A 20,882-nucleotide genomic window follows, 5' to 3' on the forward strand; every position below is an offset into this window, starting at 1 on the left:
GAAGTAGGCTCCCTGCCGAGCCGGGAGCCCGATGCCGGGCTCCACCCCAGGACCCTGGGATCATGACCTGAGCAGAAGGCAGACACTTAACCGACTGAGCCACCCAGGTGCCCCATCTCCACTTTTTAGTATAATGTGATCCCATTTGTTTATTTTAGCTTTTGTTGCCCTTGCCTGAGGAGACTAGTCTGAAAAAATATTGCTAAGACCAATGTTAAAGAGCTTATTGCCGGTGTTTTCTTCTACAAGTTTTATGGTTTCAAGTCTTTAAACCATTTTGAATTTATTTTTGTATATGATGTACAAGAGTGGTCCAGTTTCATTCTTTTGCATGTGGCTGTCCAGTTTTCCCAATGCTCTTTATTGGAGAGACTGTCTTTCCCATTGTTTATTCTTGCTTCCTTTGTCATCGATTAATTGACCATATATATATATATGGGTTTATTGCTAGGCATTCTGTTCTGTTGCATTGATCTCTGTGTCTGTTTTTGTGCCAGTACCATACTGTTTTGATTACTATAGCTTTGTAGTCTAGCATACTGTGAAATCAGGGAGCGTGAGATCTCCAGATTTGTTCTTTCTCAGGATTGCTTTGGCTATTCAGGACCTTTTGTGGTTCCATATGAATTTTAGGATTGTTTGTTCTAGTTCTGTGAAAAAAGCCATTGGTATTTTGAGGGAAGTTGCATTGAATCTGTAGATTGCTTTGAGTAGTACAAACATTTTAATAACAATAATTCTTCTAAACCATGAGTACAGTATATCTTTCCATTTATTTGTGTTGTCTTCAGTTTCTTTCATCTTATGCTTTTCAGAGCCTCCTGCTTTCTCTTGAGTTAATTTCATTGCCTTTTAGTGTAAGGGTGTATGACTAAGATTGTTCAGTCTTGCTAATTGCTAGCATTTCTGGGAAAAGGTTTGGCAGAGGAAGTTGAAATACAGGGTGCAGTTTGTATTATCTGTGAACTTCGGTTGTCTATTTTATCCTTGTCTCCCACTAATATGGATTGAATTTGAGAGTAGATGAGAGCAGATTTTTAAAATTTTCTGGAGGGGCGCCTGGGTGGCTCAGTCGTTAAGCGTCTGCCTTCGGCTCAGGTCATGATTCCAGGGTCCTGGGATCGAGCCCCGCATCGGGCTCCCTGCTCAGTGGGAAGCCTGCTTCTCCCTCTCCCACTCTCCCTGCTTGTGTTCCCTCTCTCGCTGTGTCTCTCTGTGTCAAAATAAATAAATAAAATCTTAAAAAAAAAATTTTTTTCTGGATTCTTTACCCTCTTGCAGAAAAACCCTGTGTACTTACAAAAATTTAATCTTGAAATGAAAAAATAACATTAATAATATTTCACTATACTTTTTTTGATAATTGTAACTGTTTTTCATGAGTAATGCTTTTTATAAATATATGAAAAGCTTTAAAATTATATATTGAGATTTCTGTCTTAGAATTTTATGTGAGTTTTAGGTAGCAAAACACCAATGCAGTATCAATCACAGGATACCGCCTTTGTTTTTCCAGTAGCGAAAAAATTCACACTGTTAATTTCTCTAACAATACTCAAATTTCCACAGCTTAAATGTTGTCAGGTAATGTAAGATTGAGCAAATTAAGTAGATATGGAAATTTTTTGGCTTGTTTTTGTAGCATATTTTAGGTAATCTTAGAATTCTAGTCAGTGTTAATTAAGCCTACCACTTTCGCCATGTAAAAGGACCACCTACTTAACATGCCTTTTTTAATCGCTGTTTTCAAAAATAACTCACCATAGACAAATTTACACAAATGGTGCTATTTAGGAAAAGATCCTAAAGATGTAATTTGGTTTTCAAATGTGGACAAATACAAATAAAGTGTAAACATATTTATATCATAGCGGACTACCACTTATTTTCAGGCACATTCTTTATGCAGTGATGAGGAAAAGCAAAAATGGCTTCATGGAAGTTGAAATGACCATAGTGAGAGAGTATACAATCTAAAACATTTCATCATGACTGACCTAAGAACTAAATAGAATAGTGTACCTTTATACTTTCCTTTTTTAAAAAGCTATTGCTAAATGTTTGGAAAACATTTGAAAGGCATGCCTTTATTAATTAAATAGATCAGGTTATATTCTGGATCCTTGATCTATTCAGCTTAATTTCTTTTTTTTTTTAAACACAGGTTTTGTTTTTTAAAATTTTTTTAAAGTAGGCTCCATGTCCAGTATGGAGCCAAGTGCAGGGCTTGAACTCACGACCCTGAGATCAAGACCCAAGCTGAGATAAAGAATCAGATGCTTGACCACCTGAACCACCCAGGCGCAACCTTCTTATCTTTTCTATAAGTATATTTTTCCATAAGTTTAATTGAAGTTTAAAATAATATCCTTGAAGGTAGGGAATTTTTCAGTGATCTTCAGAAATAGAATCTGAACTTTTAGCCACAAACATTGGAACTAAAAGTTTTCAGTTAATCTTTGATTCAACATTGAATTTTAGAAAGATGAGAAGGGAGGGTGCCTGTCTGGCTCGGTCACTAGAGCATGCAATTTTTTTTTTTTAAGATTTATTTATTTTAGAGAGCACGTGCACACACTTGCATGAGAGTGGGGGGAAGAGGAGGAGAGGGAGAGAGAAACTCAGGTGGACTCCATGGGCTGATCATGGAGCCCAGTGTAGGGCTCGATCCCATGACCCGGAGATCACAACTTGAGCCAAAACCAAGAGTCTGATGCTCAACTGACTGTGCTACCCAGGTGCCTGGAGCATGTGACTCTTGATCTAAGGGTTGTGAGTTCAAGCCCCATCTTGGGCTTAGAGCCTACTAAAATAAATAAATGAATAAAAATTTTTAAAAAAATTCTTTTTAAATTGATGAGATGGGTTTTTCTGTCATGATGATTTTATTATCTGGCCAGTAATCCAATATGAAAAATGAATATTTAACTGAACTCAATTAGAAGAGTACAGATCTCTAAATCAAGTGGTTATAGGATTTTTTTCTTAAAACAGAATCTAAAGAGAAATGCATACGTTTTTCCTCTAGTGAAGCAAGATTCTGAATTCTACATTTGAAGAGCCCTTTGGTTTTATGTTCTATATTTTATGTAATATATCTGATACACATTTTCTCAAATCTGTTAATGTATAACAGTCCTTGTTTTTAAACTTAGCCTTTTATTCTCCTGTAAAAGTTCTTAAAGTAATGTGTAAACTTGCCCAGAGCAAAATATTTATTTGAAGATATTTATTACAATATATAGGTATCCTTTGAAGACTGAAAGTTAACTCTCTTTCAACTTTGTTGAGCTCAGACCTTCGGGTTGTTCTGTCTTCCACCAGAACTGCTACTTGAAACTTACAGTTTCTAAGAAATCTTTGAAGTACATTTGATGCAAGATGTGTGAAGTTATTTGATCATACTTTGCAATGCCTTGTTGAGAAGACAGGATACGGGGAAAGTTTTTAAAAGTTAGAATTAAATACAGTCTAAATGCTTTGCAGTGTTTTAAACTGATAGATTATAAACCTCTTTATTTAAAAAGCATTTCTTGACTTTTTTTTACCTTGAACTAAAATTATACTACTTTACCCATTACTACTATGGATTTTAATTGCCACACATCAGACCCATTAAGACTATTCCTTATTATTACAGTTTCCTGTGGTAATTATTGAAATTGTATATATTCTATAAAATATGTTTAAGATAGTCTCTTCACATTAGATAGCAGTTTAAACAAAAAATATCAAATGCAGTTTATTTGGTTTAGAGGGTAAATGAATACATATTAGAAATAAGCTGTTGGGTAAAATACTGAAGAGCTATATTTTAAATAATAGCTCTTTTTTTTTTTTTTTTACTAGCTATAAACAGGTTATGTATAAATGTTGGTGGTACCAGAGCATTGAAAATAAAACTTGTTTGTGATAAACTCCATCCTTGGTTCTCTATCCTAAAATGTAACTGAATGATAATAAAGTGCTATTCATCTGCAGGTGCATTGCTTCTACTTAGTTAAAAGATGGTTGAAAGGACAGGAATTAGTAGCATGTTGTATTAGCCTTTTGTAGTGTATTTTGTCCTAAGCATCTTAATTTCCCTGTTTTGAATGCTAAGTAGCAAGGGTCTTGGTTTAGAACTAATACCCATCATGCATGTAAACGGTATGAAAGAGCTGCTTAGTAAGTTAACACAAAGTGTTCTTGTGTCAGTCCTTGTGGAAATAGATACAATACAAACATTACAGCTGAACTCACGGCAAACTCCATTAAGTAAAAACCTGGCCTCATTGTTCGGGAAAAAGTTTGAATAGAATGCAAGCTCATTTTGTTGAATGTAATGTCAGGCTTTTAGGGACTGTATTGAGGGATAAGGTTTTGTTAAGTTGAGACCAATTCATTAAGTTTTATTGCCTGGTGAGAAGCAGTAATACTTTATTGTAAGACTTCATCAAATATTCATGGTTAAAGAGAAGTAGTAAATGTATTCAATCAAGTGGTCTTTTGGGGTTTTGAAAGGGATTATGAAGTCTGCTCAGCTGATAGTTTTAACATTCATTGAGGTTGTTTAACAAGGGTAATTTTAGTCTCTGAGTTTAATTTTGTTGTCCAGGCTTGTCTCTTTTTACTGTCACAAATCCAACTCTATAAAAATTGTGTCACATTATAGAGATGAGTGGATAATATATTCATTCATATAAATTATGTATGTCCTAAGTGGGTATATTTTTTAAATTATCATGTTAGTACTGAGTTTAACGTATGAGGGAGTTATGACCTGTCCACTTGTTCAATGTGAGTTTGCTTTTTGTTTGGTCAGACTATAGCCTCACCTTACTACTGTTTGTGATCTTTTCATGTCTTGGATAATATTGCCTCCTTGACGTACATAAAATAATAAGCAGCCTTTTGTTTGGGCCAGTTCAAATTGTACTGAAAGGATATAGTCAGCATTTTGTAGATGCTGTTAGAAATTTCAGTACCATAGTCCTCATTCTTGTACTTGATTTCAGGCTACCTGTCTCTCCTTTTTTATTTTTGTATTACACTTCTCATCTCAGATTGGGTGATAGTCTCTTGTGCACACAAAATTCATCCTTTCCCAGTTCTCAATGTGTTTACTTCTTCAATACTGTGAACTGCAGTTTTGTGATTTTTGTGAGTTTTGTCCATTTCAAAGAAATAAGCATATTCAACTAAAAGTCAAATTTGTTATGAATTTTTTCTTATGTCTTTTAACCTCTATTCTTTAGGCAGATGATGTTGAGGGCAAAATTAGACAAATCATCCCACCTGGATTTTGTACAAACACAAATGATTTTCTCTCTTTGCTGGAAAAAGAAGTTGATTTCAAGCCATTTGGAACCTTACTCCATACATACTCTGTTCTCAGTCCAACAGGAGGGGAAAACTTTACCTTTCAGATATACAAGGTAAAGATAAATCTGAATATTTCTTGGGTAAAAAGTGCTCCATTTGCCTGAAACCTGTATGCTGTTTTGTTGTTATTTTCATTGACTCATTTCTAGCTTCAGGAAACAAGTTTCTGTCAGCATTAAAAACAAAGATCTATTTTGTGTGTGTGTCTGTGTACACATCTTAATCTGAGACTTCTAAACACTTTCCCACAGGATAGTTTTGTGTTCTACAGACTTTCACTTACCTCTGTGATGAGTTTCACCTGACTTTTCCTGGCTTTTTCCCTAGGCTGACATGACATGTAGAGGCTTTCGAGAATATCATGAAAGGCTTCAGACCTTTTTGATGTGGTTTATTGAAACTGCTAGCTTTATTGACGTGGATGATGAAAGATGGCACTACTTTCTAGTGTAAGTACAGTTCTAAAGCAACAGTAGACCTTATTACCTCCACAAAGCCAGCATTTTAATTGTGGCGGCCCAATTATTGGGACAGTATAATGATATTTTTCCCAGGAAAGAAAAACTATTGTTTATGAGGCTTGAGTTTTCCTTCATTATGCTTTCGGAGACCTTGAGAATAGAGCTGAATTAAATGCTGTTGTCCGTTAGGACCCTGAATGTAGGCTTAAACAGTAAAATGAGCTTTGCCTGTGTTTTCTTTTACTTGCCACCTATTCATCTTTATAATAGGCAAGTGCACTGAAGTGATGTAAAGAGGTCTGATTTATCCAAGTTGCTGCACACCAATTAAGTGAATTGTACATTCAGAACATAGCAGGTGTACCCATTGGGCCCTCACAGAGTAGCTTGCTGACACTGAAAATTCAGTCAGAGAATGGAAAAGAAAATGGACACTGCATGGGAGCGCGACTGTAATTGACCTGCTTGGCTTTCTGTTTTATCTGCAGATTTGAGAAGTATAATAAGGATGGAGCTACGCTCTTTGCGACCGTAGGCTACATGACAGTCTATAATTACTATGTGTACCCAGACAAAACCCGGCCACGTGTAAGGTAATTGGCGGTATAACACGTGCCTTGTCTTTTATTTCAGAAGAAGGAACTGCTGAAGTTTCCAATACTTGTTATAATAGTGTTGATTTGTTTAAAAAAATCACCATTATTCATTGGCTATGTACTGATTTATTTCATTGTTCCCTTTGAAACACTGTAGAAGATTAAACCAATTTTGAGTATCTCAGTAATTTTTGAATTTCTTGAAGGTTGACTGAAAAAAAACCCACTAACTTTAAAATGTTAATACTACAGTGATTTGCAATTTTTAAACAGATCATGTTGTTATATTTTAATTTTACAATCATTTCTTTACTGTAGTCAGATGCTGATACTGACTCCATTTCAAGGTCAAGGCCATGGTGCTCAACTTCTTGAAACAGTTCATAGATACTACATTGCATCTCCTTCTGTTCTTGATATTACAGGTATGTAAAATTTGATTTGTTACTGAAAGCCTTTCTAAAGAATCTCTTCTTTACTGATTAATTTTGGTTTTGTCAAAAGTAACTATTCTGTTTTAAATAGCAGCATTCTCTTGGGGTCTTTTTGGAACTGTGTAAAGATGGCTTATATGGTTACATTTTAAGTTATAATAAGCCTTTGGTGTGATTGGATTGTATATCCAAGTAAGAAGTGCTTTATGAATTGAACAGATTGAAGATAATAAATTGAATGTATATTGGGAAATCGTGGTCAGGTATATGTACTTTGTAAGTGTGGTGTGACTTAGTTCAGTTTATTTGGCCAACCATTGCATTGCTCAGAGGCCCTTCTCTAATTTTCATGTAGAGGGAGAATATTCTAAACCTCACTGAGAAAGAAAAACCAAGGCAAATAATTCCTGAATAGAATACACATTTCTTAAGGCATGTGTTTTTTATTCCTAAAATGCATGCCTTCACACCAGTAGTTTATAAAGTGAAATGCAGGCCTATTTGTTTTGGAAACATCTTTCATTATGAATTAGCCAGAGAAGAAGTATTATGAATAGGATTCTTAGGAGAAGGAGAGAGACTTTCCTCTTTAAAGTCATCATTAGATGGAGTTACAGATGATAGTATGTAAACATGTGAACTACCACAGAACAAAGTGGCCCTGGAACATTTATGTTGTCATTATTTTCTTTCCCCTGAGTAACACTGTTTCAAATTTGTTAACTCAGAAAGTTGCTGATTAAACTGAAAGTCACCCTTTTTTTTTCTTCATGAAAAATATACCAGATATTCATATCCAAATTAGGTATTACATTTTATTAATTCATAACAGTTTGAGTACATTTTTGTTTTTAAAACTGCAATGCTTAAAAAAAATAAAAACTGCAATGCTTAACACACACTAAAATTTAATTTGTTTAAAAAATTATGTTTTGGCATTTTATTTTACCACTTCGTTTAAGGACACCAAAAAAAAAAAAAAAAAGTACTGGATGTGGGACTAGCAAGAATATAAGTAGGCTTGTGAAAAGAATGTAAATAGGCTAACAGGCAGATTTTTAGCTTTTCATGTAATGTAGTGGTTTTGCTTGTACAGAGTAAATAAAGTTACTCCAAAAGAGATTCTGAATTGATCCTGTAGATTAATAAAAAAACATTTTGTTTTTAAAAGGGAGTTCCATGTTTATAGAGTTGAATTATTTTTTCATCTGACTTTTGTGCTACTGTGAAATGGTTTAGAAATTTGGGAGATAAAGAAGTAACTGCTTAAGTTGGTTTATATCAAAAGTTACAAATTGTTTAAGTGACACCTTTACTAGCTAAGTGAAAAATTATAGAAACATAATAAAAATGATTACACTTCTTTTTAACTAAGCTAAAAATTGTTTAGCTTCTGTTTACTTTATAGAGCTTGGACTTGGTGTTACACGAAGGGACTTTTTTTGGTGATTTTAATCTAGAGACCTAGAGTTCACATAAGTAGTCTTTGTCTTCTCTAGTGGGTAATGTGCCAGCAGGAGTTGTTTCTGTGAAGCCTCTTAACCATTTTCTTCTGTCTACTCCAACCAATAAAGTCCTTGATACTTAGCACCAATTAGCAGATAAAGAATTTTATTTCTTAAATCTCAGTGAAGAGTCATCAATAGTGGTAGCCTTTATTCATTGCAAACTGAAGTCTCCAAAGAGAAAAGACTAAACGTGCTAAAGGACTTCTGAATTTGAAAACTAGATATCAGCTTTTATTTTCAGCGTTAACATTTCTCAGCATTATAAATTACTAAAAATGCCTTATCAGCTGTTTTCATGAAGATATTTCTTTTAGATTTCCATACCCAGTCTTTTTAAAAAAGAAAATAACAGAATTTTGCATATTTTAGTCATTTTAGTTCCTGTTTCTCCATTATTTTGTATATATATTTTTAACTTTGTGGATCTTTAGCAGGTTCTGGATCTCCCTTTGCAATCCCAAATATCCTTTATATAGAGATGGCTTTTTGCTTACTTGACATACAGCCAGATATAGTAATAATTAAAAGTTAACACTGACAGGCCTATGTTACAGGATAGATAGGTGTTTGTGGTGTAATTGCCATTCATTTTCTTTTTTTAGCGCTTAATTTTAAAGTAAAATACTGAAAGACAGTTCTTTATATCATGTACATCTTCCTGTTGAGGATGTCACTATCTTAAGATTTGAGTATACCTCAGTTGTGTGACCTTGTAAATTGAATCAATGATTTGCTGCTTCTAGAATTATGAAGAGATGCATTTGGCAATAGAAACTGATCTTGGGCTGGAGTATATATCAATATTACTAATCTATCAGTTGTGTATTAAGAGCTAATTATAAGTATCCTTTAAATATGCCTTATAGTACTGGAATGGAATATAGAATTATCTATAAGCTTTTTATACTTAGGTGGTTTGTGCTATCTCATTTTGTATGATTTTATCTCTAATACAGCACATTAATATTGAGAGGTTTTTTTAAAAAAATGATAGAGGAGCACTTAAATTGTTAGATGATGTATTTGGAAAAAACTCAGTTTTTGATTTTGCAAGTCACTATGGATTTATACTCAAGAAAATTTCATCTTTTAAATGTATTGCTCATCTTTGTAGCACAGAAACAAAGGAATTGAAAGGTGTCACGAATTATTGAGTATCACTATTTTAAGTTCATTTTCAGTCTGACATTTTTGGTTAAAGTGCTTAAATATTGAAATGGTGAGTTGGCCCCTTACATCATCAGTCTGTAACAGCTTATGTAAAGCTAAATGGAAATTTTTTGCCTTTTTTTTATTTGTGTGCAAATTTCTGATAGGAATATGGCATGGGTTTTTAGATTATTCTCAACTGTCATTCTTTTTCCTAGGATATGTTTTTTCCTAATCTTCTGAGGTCATATAAGTTACTTAAGCTATCACTCATACTAAATTTTTTTTTTTTTTAAAGATTTTATTTATTTATTTGAGACAGAGAGAATGAGAGACAGAGAGCATGAGAGGGAGGAGGGTCAGAGGGAGAAGCAGACTCCCTGCCGAGCAGGGAGCCCGATGCGGGACTCGATCCCGGGACTCCAGGATCATGACCTGAGCCGAAGGCAGTCGCTTAACCGACTGAGCCACCCAGGCGCCCCACTCATACTAAATTTTATTTCAAATTGATATTAGCAACACAGTTCTTTTTTCTAAATCAGTTTAGAAGAGGTAGACTTGGAAAAATTGACATTGAATAAGCTTGAGCCTCATTTGTTAGTACTTCAGTACTTTAAAAAAATTTTTTTTTTTTTAAAGATTTTATTTATTTATTTGAGAGCAAGAATGAGAGAGAGAGAGCATGAGAGGGGGAGGGTCAGAGGGAGAAGCAGACTCCCTGCCGAGCAGGGAGCCCGATGCGGGACTCGATCTCGGGACTCCAGGATCATGACCTGAGCTGAAGGCAGTCGCTTAACCAACTGAGCCACCCAGGCGCCCTAAAAAATTTTTTTTAAAGAGATGCTTCTTTGAGAATTTTTGTCACTTAGTAGAGGTTTAATTAAAGCAACTTTATTGAGGTATGATTTCCATACCATAAAATTCACCCATTTTAAGTGTACAGTTCAGTGAGTTTTAGTGTGTCTGCCTAGTTTGCAGCCAGTCCTATTTTAGAATATTTCTATCACAGTAAAGAGATCCCACATGTCCATTTGCAGGCAGTCCCTATTCCCAGTCTCTTACATTGAGGTCTGTGATCCATTTCGAGTTAGTTTTTGTGTGTTAGTTTCTAAAATCATCTTTTTACATTTGGCTATCCAATTAACCCCATACCATTTGTTAAAAAGACTGTTTTTCCCCTATTAAGTTGTCTTGGTACCTGTGTTGAAAATCAGTTGACCATAAATGTAAAGATGTATTTCTAGACTCTAATCATCTGTATATGTCTATCCTTATGCCAGTATCATACTGTCTTGATTAGTTTACTGTAGCTTTATATTGAGTTGGGTTTTTAAAAATGATAATGTGAAGTTTAATATGCCAAATACATACATTGAATTTGTGGAGTGTGGTTTGCCTGGGTGCTGCAGAGTAAACAGAAGTTTTTTGAAATGATAGATGAGTAGGGTTAAAAATGGATACTGGCCCTGCCCAGGTGGCTGGGAATGGGGAGGGAGAGGCAGAGAGAGGAGGCTTCAGGGACGAGCCATGACCCTCAGAGACTCGAAGTATAGTCTCTCTCTGAGTGAGCACCCACGCAACACAGTCCAGGTCTGGTTGTTGCAAACTCATCAGTAGCTGACCCCAGCACAACCGCCCCTTACGGTGCAATCTACCGCAAATGAAAACTTCTTAACCCACCTCCTATATACTCCCTCTTCCCCCCAACAGAGATTCTAAATTCTGAAGACAAAACCATTCCATTGGTTACATAGGAAATACAGTCCTTATCTTTTTGTCTCAAAGATTCCCTCCCCAGTCCCCCAGCTCTCCTTTCCCCTCAAATGATTTATGTGCCAAGATGATGAAGAGGAGGCCCCGGGCCATAGGGGGGCTTCTAGCTCTGAGGGGCTGCTTCAGTGGTGCCAGGGCATAGAGTGGGCAAGACACAGCAGAGGTCCTGGCAGTAGGGCCCACTTCCTCCCACAGGCCATGCTTACTTATTTGGAGTAAGTAATTGCATTCATTTTCCTGATAAATTTGCATCTTTTGCTTTTCTTGCTGCTTCTTTCTTCCTGGTGACCTCCTGCACTTCTTTCTGCTCTTTATGGCTGATCTCCAGCCAGGTGAGGTCAACCTTGGCCTGTTCTGTCTTCCCACTAAATGCATTTTAATGTAATGCTCTTTTGCTTTCTATCTTCTTTCCTTGAAAGCTCCTTTGATTTGTCCAGATCCATCTGTGTTACCTTTCTGATTATGTGTGCCACCCGGTTGTGGTTCTTGATGTTGATGAGCCATTTCACACCTTTGCTATTGGTCATCTTCATTATCCTCAGCTTCTTTCCTTGCTTCTCCTCTTCCCTGGCCTTTTGCTTTCCAGCCTAGAGCTGTGTGTCCTTTTCCTAGGGGCTCATGTACTGCCGGCTTGGCCTTTGTGGCCTCCCTTGCTCCCTTTTTATGTGTCATGGCTCCTGCAGCAGTAGTGCCTCAGCCTTTCTGTTGAGTTTTGAAATCAGAAAGTATTCCAGTCGTGTTCTTTTTCAAAATTATTTTGGTTATACAAGATCTCTTGTGTTTTCATAAACTTTCTTTTTCTGTTTTTGGCTTATTTGATTCCCACTTTGATTTTTATTATTTTCTTGTTTCTTGGGGTTCATTTTGCTCTTATTCTTTTTTTTTTTTTTAAAGATTTTATTTATTTATTTGACAGAGAGAGACACAGCGAGAGAGGGAACACAAGCAGGGGGAGTGGGAGAGGGAGAAGCAGGCTTCCCGCGGAGCAGGGAGCCCGATGCGGGGCTCGATCCCAGGACCCTGGAATCATGACCTGAAAGGATAGTCTTTCTTTCTTTCTTTTTTTTTTTTTTAAGATTGTATTTATTTGACAGAGCACAAGCAGAGGGAGAGAGAGGGAGAAGCAGGCTCCCCGCTGAGCAAGGAGCCCGATGTGGGACTTGATCCTAGGACCCTGGGATCATGACCCGGGCCGAAGGCAGCCGCTTAACCGACTGAGCCACCCAGGCGTCCCTCATTTTGCTCTTATTCTAATGAAGACTGAAACTTAGGTGTTTTTTGTTTGTTTTTATTTATTTGAGAGAGAGTGAGCACAAGCAGCGGGGAGCAGCAGAGGGAGAGGGAGAAGCAGGCTCCCTGCTGAGCAGGGAGGTGGATGTAGGGCTCTGTCCCAGGACCCTGGGATTATGACCTGAGCCAAAGGCAGACACTTAACTGACTGAGCCACCCAGGCACCCTGAAACTTAGGTTTTTAATTTGATTTGATGTCCCCCTTTTTTAATATAGATATTTAAACATATAAATACTTCCATATTTATTTGTAACATGTATATTTATATATGAATATAAGCACTGTCTTAACTGATCACATACATTTTCTTTTTTTTTTTAAGATTTTATTTATTTATTTGACGGAGAGAGACACAGCAAGAGAGGGGACACAAGCAGGGGGAGTGGGAGAGGGAGAGGGAGAAGCAGGCTTCCTGCTGATCAGGGAGCCGGACGTGGGGCTCGATCCCAGGACCATGGGATCATGACCTGAGCCGAAGGCCGACGCTTAATCAACTGAGCCACTCAGGCGCCCCCACATACATTTTCATAAATGCTTTCATTCAGTTCAAGATATCTTGTTCTTTTCTCTTTTTTTTTTAAGTAATCTCTATACCCAATGTGGAGCTCAAACTCACAATCCTGAGATCAAGAGTCGCATGCTCTACCTACTGAGCCAGCCAGGTGCCCTGGTTCAAAATCTCTTCTTATGGCTTTTTGATCCATGGGTTATTTAGAAGCATGTTGTTTAATTTCCAAATATTGTGGATTGCCAAATTTCCTTCTTTTGATATCTATCTAATTCTGTTGTTGTCAGAAAGCATGTTTTGTATGACTTTAGTTCTTTTTCATTTATTGAGTTTTGTTTTATGGTTTACCTTAGGGGTCCACAAACTTTTTATTTAAAGGGCTAAGTAATAAATATTTTATGCTTTGCAAAGCCATGTATGGTTTTTGGTTGCCATAGGTGAGACTTGGCCAATGGGCCATTGTTTACTGATTTTTTGCCCAACCTATGATCTATGCTGGAGAATGTTCCATGTGTGCTTGAAAAGAATGTGTATTCTGCTGTTGCTGGGTGAAATGTTACCTAACTACGAGCTAGTCAAGTTAGTTGATAGAACCGTTCAAGTCTTCTCTAGATTTGCTGATTTTTCTGTCTGGTTGTTCTAGCCATTATTGAGTAGTATTGAAATTTCCAGCTATTTTTGTTGAATTGTCTATTTCTTCCCCTCATTCTGTCAGCTTTTAATTCATTTACTTTGGGCCTCTGTTGTTAGTTGTGTGTGTCTTTTTATAACTTTAACATCTTCTTCATGAATTAACTTGTCATTATAAAATGTGCCTTTTTTTCCTCTTGTAATTTTTTTCATTTTGAACTGTATTTTTTCCCAGTTTTTTATTGTGCCAATGCTTAAACTCATCCTTTGACTGTCAGCCTTTGAATCTAAAATGATTCTGTTGTAGACAGCATATAGTTGAATCTTTTTTTATCCAGTGACAATCTCTGCTTTTTGATTGGAGTCTTTAGTATATTTAGATTTAATGTAATTATCACTATGGTTGGAATTATGCCTCCCATCATGCTGTTTGTTTTCTCTATGTTGCTTTTCATTGTTCTACTTTTGTTTCTCCTTTGATGTCTTCTTTTGTGTTAAATAGATTTATTTTATTTTATTTTTTTAAATAGGCTCCACGCCCAGTGTGGAGCCCAGTACAGTTCTTGAACTCACCACCCTGAGATCAAGAGTCAGATGCTTAACCGACTGAGCCACCCAGGCACCCTATAAATAGATATATTTTAAATGAACAGTTTTAATTCCTTTGTTTTGTTTTTGTTTTTCACTTTTTTTTTTAAGGTACTCTCTTAGTGGTTTCTCTGGGGATTACAATATGCATCTTAATTTATCACAGTTTACCTCAGATTAATATTCAGTTCCAGTAAAATAAAGAAATTCTTTCATTGTAATTATTCTTCCTCCCCTCATTGTTCTACTGTTGTCATATATATTACATTTTTATATGTTAGGTACCAAACATTGGTTTTATAATTATTTTTAATGTAATTGTCTTTTAAAGAAGTTGAGAGGAGAAAAGAGAAAAATATATTTATACCAACATTTACATTTATTTTCATAATTAATTATCAGTGTTCTTAATATCTTCATATAGATTTGAGGTATCGTGTTCTTTTAACCTGAAGAACTTCTTTAGTATTTCTTGTAAGGGCAGGTCTGCTAGTAACACATTTCTTTGATCTTTACTTTTCTGAGAATATCTTTATTTTACCTGCATTTTGAAGGATAATTTTGCTGGATATAGAATTCTTGTTTGACGGTTATTTTTCTTTCAGTATTTTGAATATATCACCCCGCTGACTTCTGGCCATCTGTGGTTTCTGATGAGTGGTTTTCCTCTTGCTGCTTTCAGGTTTTCCTGTTTGTCTCTGGCTTTTGACAGGGTTTGTACTTAAGTTATTTTGTTATTTTGTTCATCATCTGTGTACATTCCTAATAAACCATAATTTCATACCAAACTGATACAGTGACAGGATTTCACTTTAAAGCAATAGTCATATAATACTTACTTAATAATTACATGTATATGATGTTAATACCATAAGGAGGCATTATGAAGGTATTCAGTACGGGGCACCTGGGTGGCTCAGTTGGTTCAGTGTCTGCCTTTGGCTCAGGGCATGATCCCAGAGTCGTGAGATCAAGCCCCGCATCAGGCTCCCTGCTCCTCGGGGAGCCTGCTTCTCCCTCTCCCTCTGCCTGCCGCTCCCCCTGTTTGTGCTCTCTCTCTGTCAAATAACTAAAAAAAAAAAGTATTCAGTGCATACAGATTGAATGAATGGAGGATTGGATAATGACTCAGAATCATAAAACATTACCCCTTGCTCAGACTTTTTTTAATAAACAGCTTTATTGAGATATAGTTAACATATCATACAATTCACTTAAATTGTACAATATTTGAAATATTTATAGTGTAGCCATTATCATAATATAATTTTGGAATATTCCTTTCTCCCAAAATAGAAACCCAGTACTCATTAGCAGTCACTCCTTTCCTCTTCCACCCCCCACCACCTATACCCCTCCAGCTCTAGGCAATCACTAATCTACTTTTAGTCTCCATAGATTTGCCTATTCTGGACATTGAAGTTCATATAATATATCATGCTTCTTTCACTTGGCATGTTTTCAAGGTTCATCCTTATTATAGCATGTATTAGTACTTTATTTCTTTTTATTGACAATGAATATTCCCATTGTGTAGATATACCAAATTTTATGTATCCATTTATCAATTGATGGACATTTGGGTTGTTTCTACTTTTTGGCTCTTAGGAATAGTGCTACTGTGAATATTTGTGTACAGGTGTTTGTGTAGACCTATGTTTCATACCTCTTGGGTACATACCTAGGAGTAGAAATGGTGGAAAATCTGGTAACTATGTTTCACCTTTTGAGGTACCACCAGGCTATTTTCCAAAGTGGCTGTACCAATTTTACATTTCCACCAGTAGTATGAAGGTTTCAGTTTCTCTACACTCTCATCAATATTTGTTACTTTTTTATTCTAGTTGTTCTAGTGGATAGAATTTTATTTCATTGTGTTTTTGATTTGCATTTTTTTTGTGACTAATGATGTTGAGCATCTTTTCATGTGCTTATTGTCCCCTTTGTATATCTTTTTGAGAAATGTCTGTTTAGATCCTTTGTTTTTTTAATTGGGTTCTCTTTTTCTTATTGAATTGTAAAACTTTTATATATAAAGTCTGGATACAAGTCCCGTATCATATATATGATTTGCAAATATTTGCTCCCATTCTGTAAGTTGTCTTTTCATTTTCTTAATGGTATCATTTGAGCACAAAAGTTTTAAATTTTGATATAGTCCGATTTATCTGTTTTTTTCTTTTGTTACTTGTGCTTTGGGCTCTATTATTTAAGAAGCCATTGCCTAACCAAAGGTCATGAAGATTTACTCCTGTGTTTTCTTCTAAGAATTTTATAGTCTTATCCCTTACATTTAGGTCTATGATTCATTTTGCATTAATTTTTTATCTGGTGTGAGGAAAGGGGTCCAACTTCATTCTTTTGCTTGTGGAGATCCAGTTGTCCAACTACCATTTATTAAAAGACAATTCTTTCCCTCATTGATTTGTCTTGGCACCCTTCTCAAAAATTGACCATAAATGTAGGGGTTTAATTTTAACTCTCAATCCATTTCCATTGATCTACATATCTGACCTTATGCCAGCACCATACTGTCTTGATTACTGTAGCTTTGTAGTAATTTTTGAAATCAGGAAATGTGAGTCTTCTTTTGTTCTTTTTCAAGATTGTTTGCACCTATAATTTTATTTGGCAAAGATAATGGTGCTGTTGTTTGATTAATAAGGAATAATCCTTTCTCATTGTAACTTTTGCCTTGTATAGTTCTTTTAAGAATATTTGTTTTTCTAGCCTAGCATGTATATTGAGATCACAAATCATGAATTATGCTGGATAAGGGAAATGTTATTCTGCCTTTTCTTTAGCGGAAGATCCATCCAAAAGCTATGTGAAATTAAGAGACTTTGTGCTTGTGAAGCTTTGTCAAGATTTGCCCTGTTTTTCCCGGGAAAAGTTGATGCAAGGATTCAGTGAAGATATGGCGATAGAGGCACAACAGAAGTTCAAAATAAATAAGGTATTTTTATTTTGTAGAAGAAAAAAATTTCAGTTTGGAAGTTTCCTTTCTCTTTTTTGTTTAAGTATGTAACTTAAACATTGCAAGTACATTAAGAATACATGTGTGGGAAGTAGCAGTGGTTGAGAGTTCAGGCTCTGAAGCCAAATTGTCCGGGTTAAGATCTGGCTGGCTACAGCACTTAGTCTGTGACTTAGGGCAATTTAATTTCCTCATTAATAGAATGGGAAGATAGTTGATATTATGGCTATATTTAAAAAAGTGTAACAAGCAGAACAAAATAGTATGATCTTATTTTTACTTTTTTTTAAAGATTTTATTTATTTATTTGACAGAGAGAGACACAGTGAGAGAGGGAACACAGCGGCGGGATTGGGAGAGGGAGAAGCAGGCTTCCTGCCAAGCAGGGAGCCCGATGCAGGGCTCGATCCCAGGACCCTGGGATCATGACCTGAGCTGAAGGCAGACGCTTAACCGACTGAGCCACCCAGGCACTCCTTATTTTTACTTTTTAAGAAAACGTTTGATATGGCAAAATAGTTAATACATGTGGAGAAGTATATATACTTCTATATATTTGAATTTTAAAGTAGTAAATATCCTAAAATAGGTACGAAAAAATAATCTGGCAGGTCAGAGGAGGGAGTTTAGTTTATTATATTTGTGTATGGAAGGGAATCAGAGTTTTTCATGGGATGGAGATGCATTTGATCTAAGCCTTGAAGAATGGGTAGGATTTGGATTATGAAAGTATGTGAGGGGCGTCTGGGTGCTTAGCTGGTTGGTATCAGACTTGATTTCAACTCAGGTAATGATCTTGGGGTCCTGGGATTGAGCCCCGTGTTGGGCTCAGGATAGAGTGTGTTTGGGTTTCTTTCCTTTTACCCTGGGGCCCCAGTCACATGCACGCTCTCTTTCAAAATAAATAAAGAAATCTTTCAAAAAAGAGATGTGAAGTATATTCCAATAATAGGGACTAGTATATGATACTGTTACCCTCTCCTCCCTTGCTTCTAAGGTATTATAGTTCCTGATTTTTTTCACTTAGTCCTATGATCATCTTTTTTGAGATACTTTTACTGGCTTACTCTTCTGTATGTTCCCTAAGGATAATTCTTCCCCAAAGTTCTTTATTCAGTCCTCATTTTCTCTCATTTTCCTTATTCTACCTGGGAGATCTCATCTAATTCTCCAATGTAGATTTTCCTCTTGTACTCCCAACACTGTATATAAAAAGTTTCCTGGGACGCGGGTGGCTCAGTCAGTTGGGTGTCCGACTCTTCATTTCAGCTCAGGTCATGATCTTGGGTTGTGGGGTTGAGCCCCTGCATCTGGCTCCCTGCTCAGCAGGGAGTCTGCTTAGAATTCTCTCTCTCTCTCAAAATAAATAAATAAATCTTTAAAAAAAAAAAAAAGGTAAAAAATGTTTCCTGGTCACTGACCTGCAGCAGCTTAATTTGAACTGAAACTTTCCATCTTCTCCTACATTAAAACACTTTAATAGCTTCCTGGTTTTAAGATAAATATATGTCTTAGAAATATTTGGTATATCCAGACTATATTAAACCTTAGAGAATTTATTCAACAGCTCAGCTTTTTTTTTTTTTAAAGATTTTATTTATTTATTCATGAGAGACAGAGAGAGAGACAGAGGCAGAGGGAGAAGCAGGCTCCCCACGGAGCAGGGAGCCCGATGCGGGACTCAATCCCAGGACTCTGGGATCACGACCTGAGCCGAAGGCAGACGCTTAACCGACTGAGCCACCCAGGCGTCCCAACAGCTCAGCTTTTAAAAGAAAGAGAATATGAACACATTTTTCAAAGTCATGCTTTTTTTATTTTTCTTAAAGGAATTAAAATTTGGTATGGCACACTGAGCCCATCATAATTTGGACCCCACCAATCTTGGTAGACTCAACTTTCTGCCACCTTCCTACATGCTCTGGCGTTACTAAACCTCTTGTTATTTCCCAGCTATGCTACATCTTTCTTCCTTTTATATTGCTTTACGTTATCTACGCCCTTTGCCCTTGAAACCCCCTTCTCCTGTTCCTCCATCTTTGCCTTGCCAGATACTCATTTGTTCAGGTGTCCCTTCCAGAAAGTTCAAACATCATCTTCCCAGTCTACCTATACCTAATCTCTCCCTCACCCCAATTAAATACATAAGTGAAACAACACAAACAAAAAAACTATGGGCTACTCTTTTGGCTTCAGTGATACCAAGATTTCTTGATTTTTCTAATATTTCTTTGTTTTTCTCTGCCCTGTAACTGTCACTGTACTACAGGGTTCTGACCTCTCCCTCATTTTTTCACTGTTTATGCTTTCCTAACCAATACTATGGTTTTAACTCTTGCCTGTAAACTAATACTGCTTAAATCCTCATTCTTAGACTAGAGTTTTTTTCAGATTTATATGTTCTGGTGCCTTCTAAATCTCTCCTAGGCTGTGAAAACTCACTGTCATTCCACACCCTCCACACCCAACCTTTCCTCTTCTCTGTATTAGAATCCTTGTTCCTTTAGTATTCTTCCTGGTTCTTAGTTCATGCCTTCATCATTTTTTGCCTGATTTAATAGCACAACCTCTTTTTTTTTTATTTTTTTTTATTTATCTGAGAGAGAGAATGGGAGACAGCATGAGAGGGGGAGGATCAGAGGGAGAAGCAGACTCCCCGCCGAGCAGGGAGCCCGATGCGGGACTCGATCCAGGCACTCCAGGATCATGACCTGAGCTGAAGGCAGTTGCTTAACCAACTGAGCCACCCAGGCGCCCCTAGCACAACCTCTTAATTGGTCTCCCTGCCTTTCTTTTTGCTACCATTTCTATGTAGCTGAGAGAATGCTTTGCTTTTCTTTTAAAGATTTTATTTATTTATTTAACAGAGACACAGCAAGAGACGGAACGCAAGCAGGGGGAGTGGGAGAGGGAGAAGCAGGCTTCCCGCAGAGCAGGGAGCCCGATGCGGGGCTCGATCCCAGGACCCTGGGATCATGACCTGAGCCAAAGGCAGACGCTTAACGACTGAGCTACCCAGGTGCCCCGAGAATGCTCTCCTTAAAACTCATATTTGTGCACTTTGCTCATGCCCCATTTAAAATCCATCAACTGGGGGCACCTGGGTGGCTCAGTCAGTTAGGCGTATGACTCTTGGTTTCAGCTCAGGTCATGATCTTGGGGCCCTGGGATTGAGTCCCACATCGGGCTCTGTGCTCAGTGTGGAGTCTGCTGGAGATGATCTCCCTCTCCTCCTCCCCCTGCTCACACACTCTCTCTCTAAAATAAATGAAATCTTTTAAAAATAATAAAATAAAAAGTAAAATCCGTCACCTACTAGATAAAAGCCCACCTCTTTAATACAGTATGTAAGGCTCTGTGCTTCTGCTCCGTCCTCACGTCCCTTCTCACTACTTTTCCTTTTGTGCTCCAGCCGTGTCAAGCTGCACCTGCACGTGTGTGCTGTGTGCACTTGTACACTCACAGGGCCCTCTCCTCTTTCTAGACTGGCGTGGTCTCTTCCCTTTAAGATTTAGCTCCGGTTTTCTTTCCCCAGGAATCCTTTTCTAACATTTACACCATTCCCAGGCTATGCTACCATAATACCCAACTCATATTTCCATC

The 20,882-nt window shown here is 36.8% G+C and overlaps 1 protein-coding gene and 1 pseudogene across 1 annotated transcript in view; one reads left to right on the plus strand and one right to left on the minus strand.

The window, feature by feature from the left end:
• Positions 1-20,882, plus strand: part of HAT1 (histone acetyltransferase 1) — a 63,244-nt gene that overhangs the window by 32,624 nt on the left and 9,738 nt on the right. Inside the window, exons 5-9 of the mRNA XM_045868626.3 lie at positions 5,238-5,417; positions 5,692-5,813; positions 6,314-6,418; positions 6,740-6,846; positions 17,107-17,258. Coding sequence (XP_045724582.1) covers positions 5,238-5,417; positions 5,692-5,813; positions 6,314-6,418; positions 6,740-6,846; positions 17,107-17,258 — 666 coding nt within the window. The remainder of the gene's footprint in view (positions 1-5,237; positions 5,418-5,691; positions 5,814-6,313; positions 6,419-6,739; positions 6,847-17,106; positions 17,259-20,882) is intronic.
• Positions 11,488-13,280, minus strand: LOC123838395 (28 kDa heat- and acid-stable phosphoprotein-like; annotated as a pseudogene).

The sequence above is a fragment of the Mirounga angustirostris genome, unplaced genomic scaffold, assembly GCF_029215605.1.
Source record: "Mirounga angustirostris isolate CCGP_5_RB_7025 unplaced genomic scaffold, mMirAng1.0.hap1 SCAF_3, whole genome shotgun sequence".
NCBI lineage: Eukaryota > Metazoa > Chordata > Mammalia > Carnivora > Phocidae > Mirounga > Mirounga angustirostris.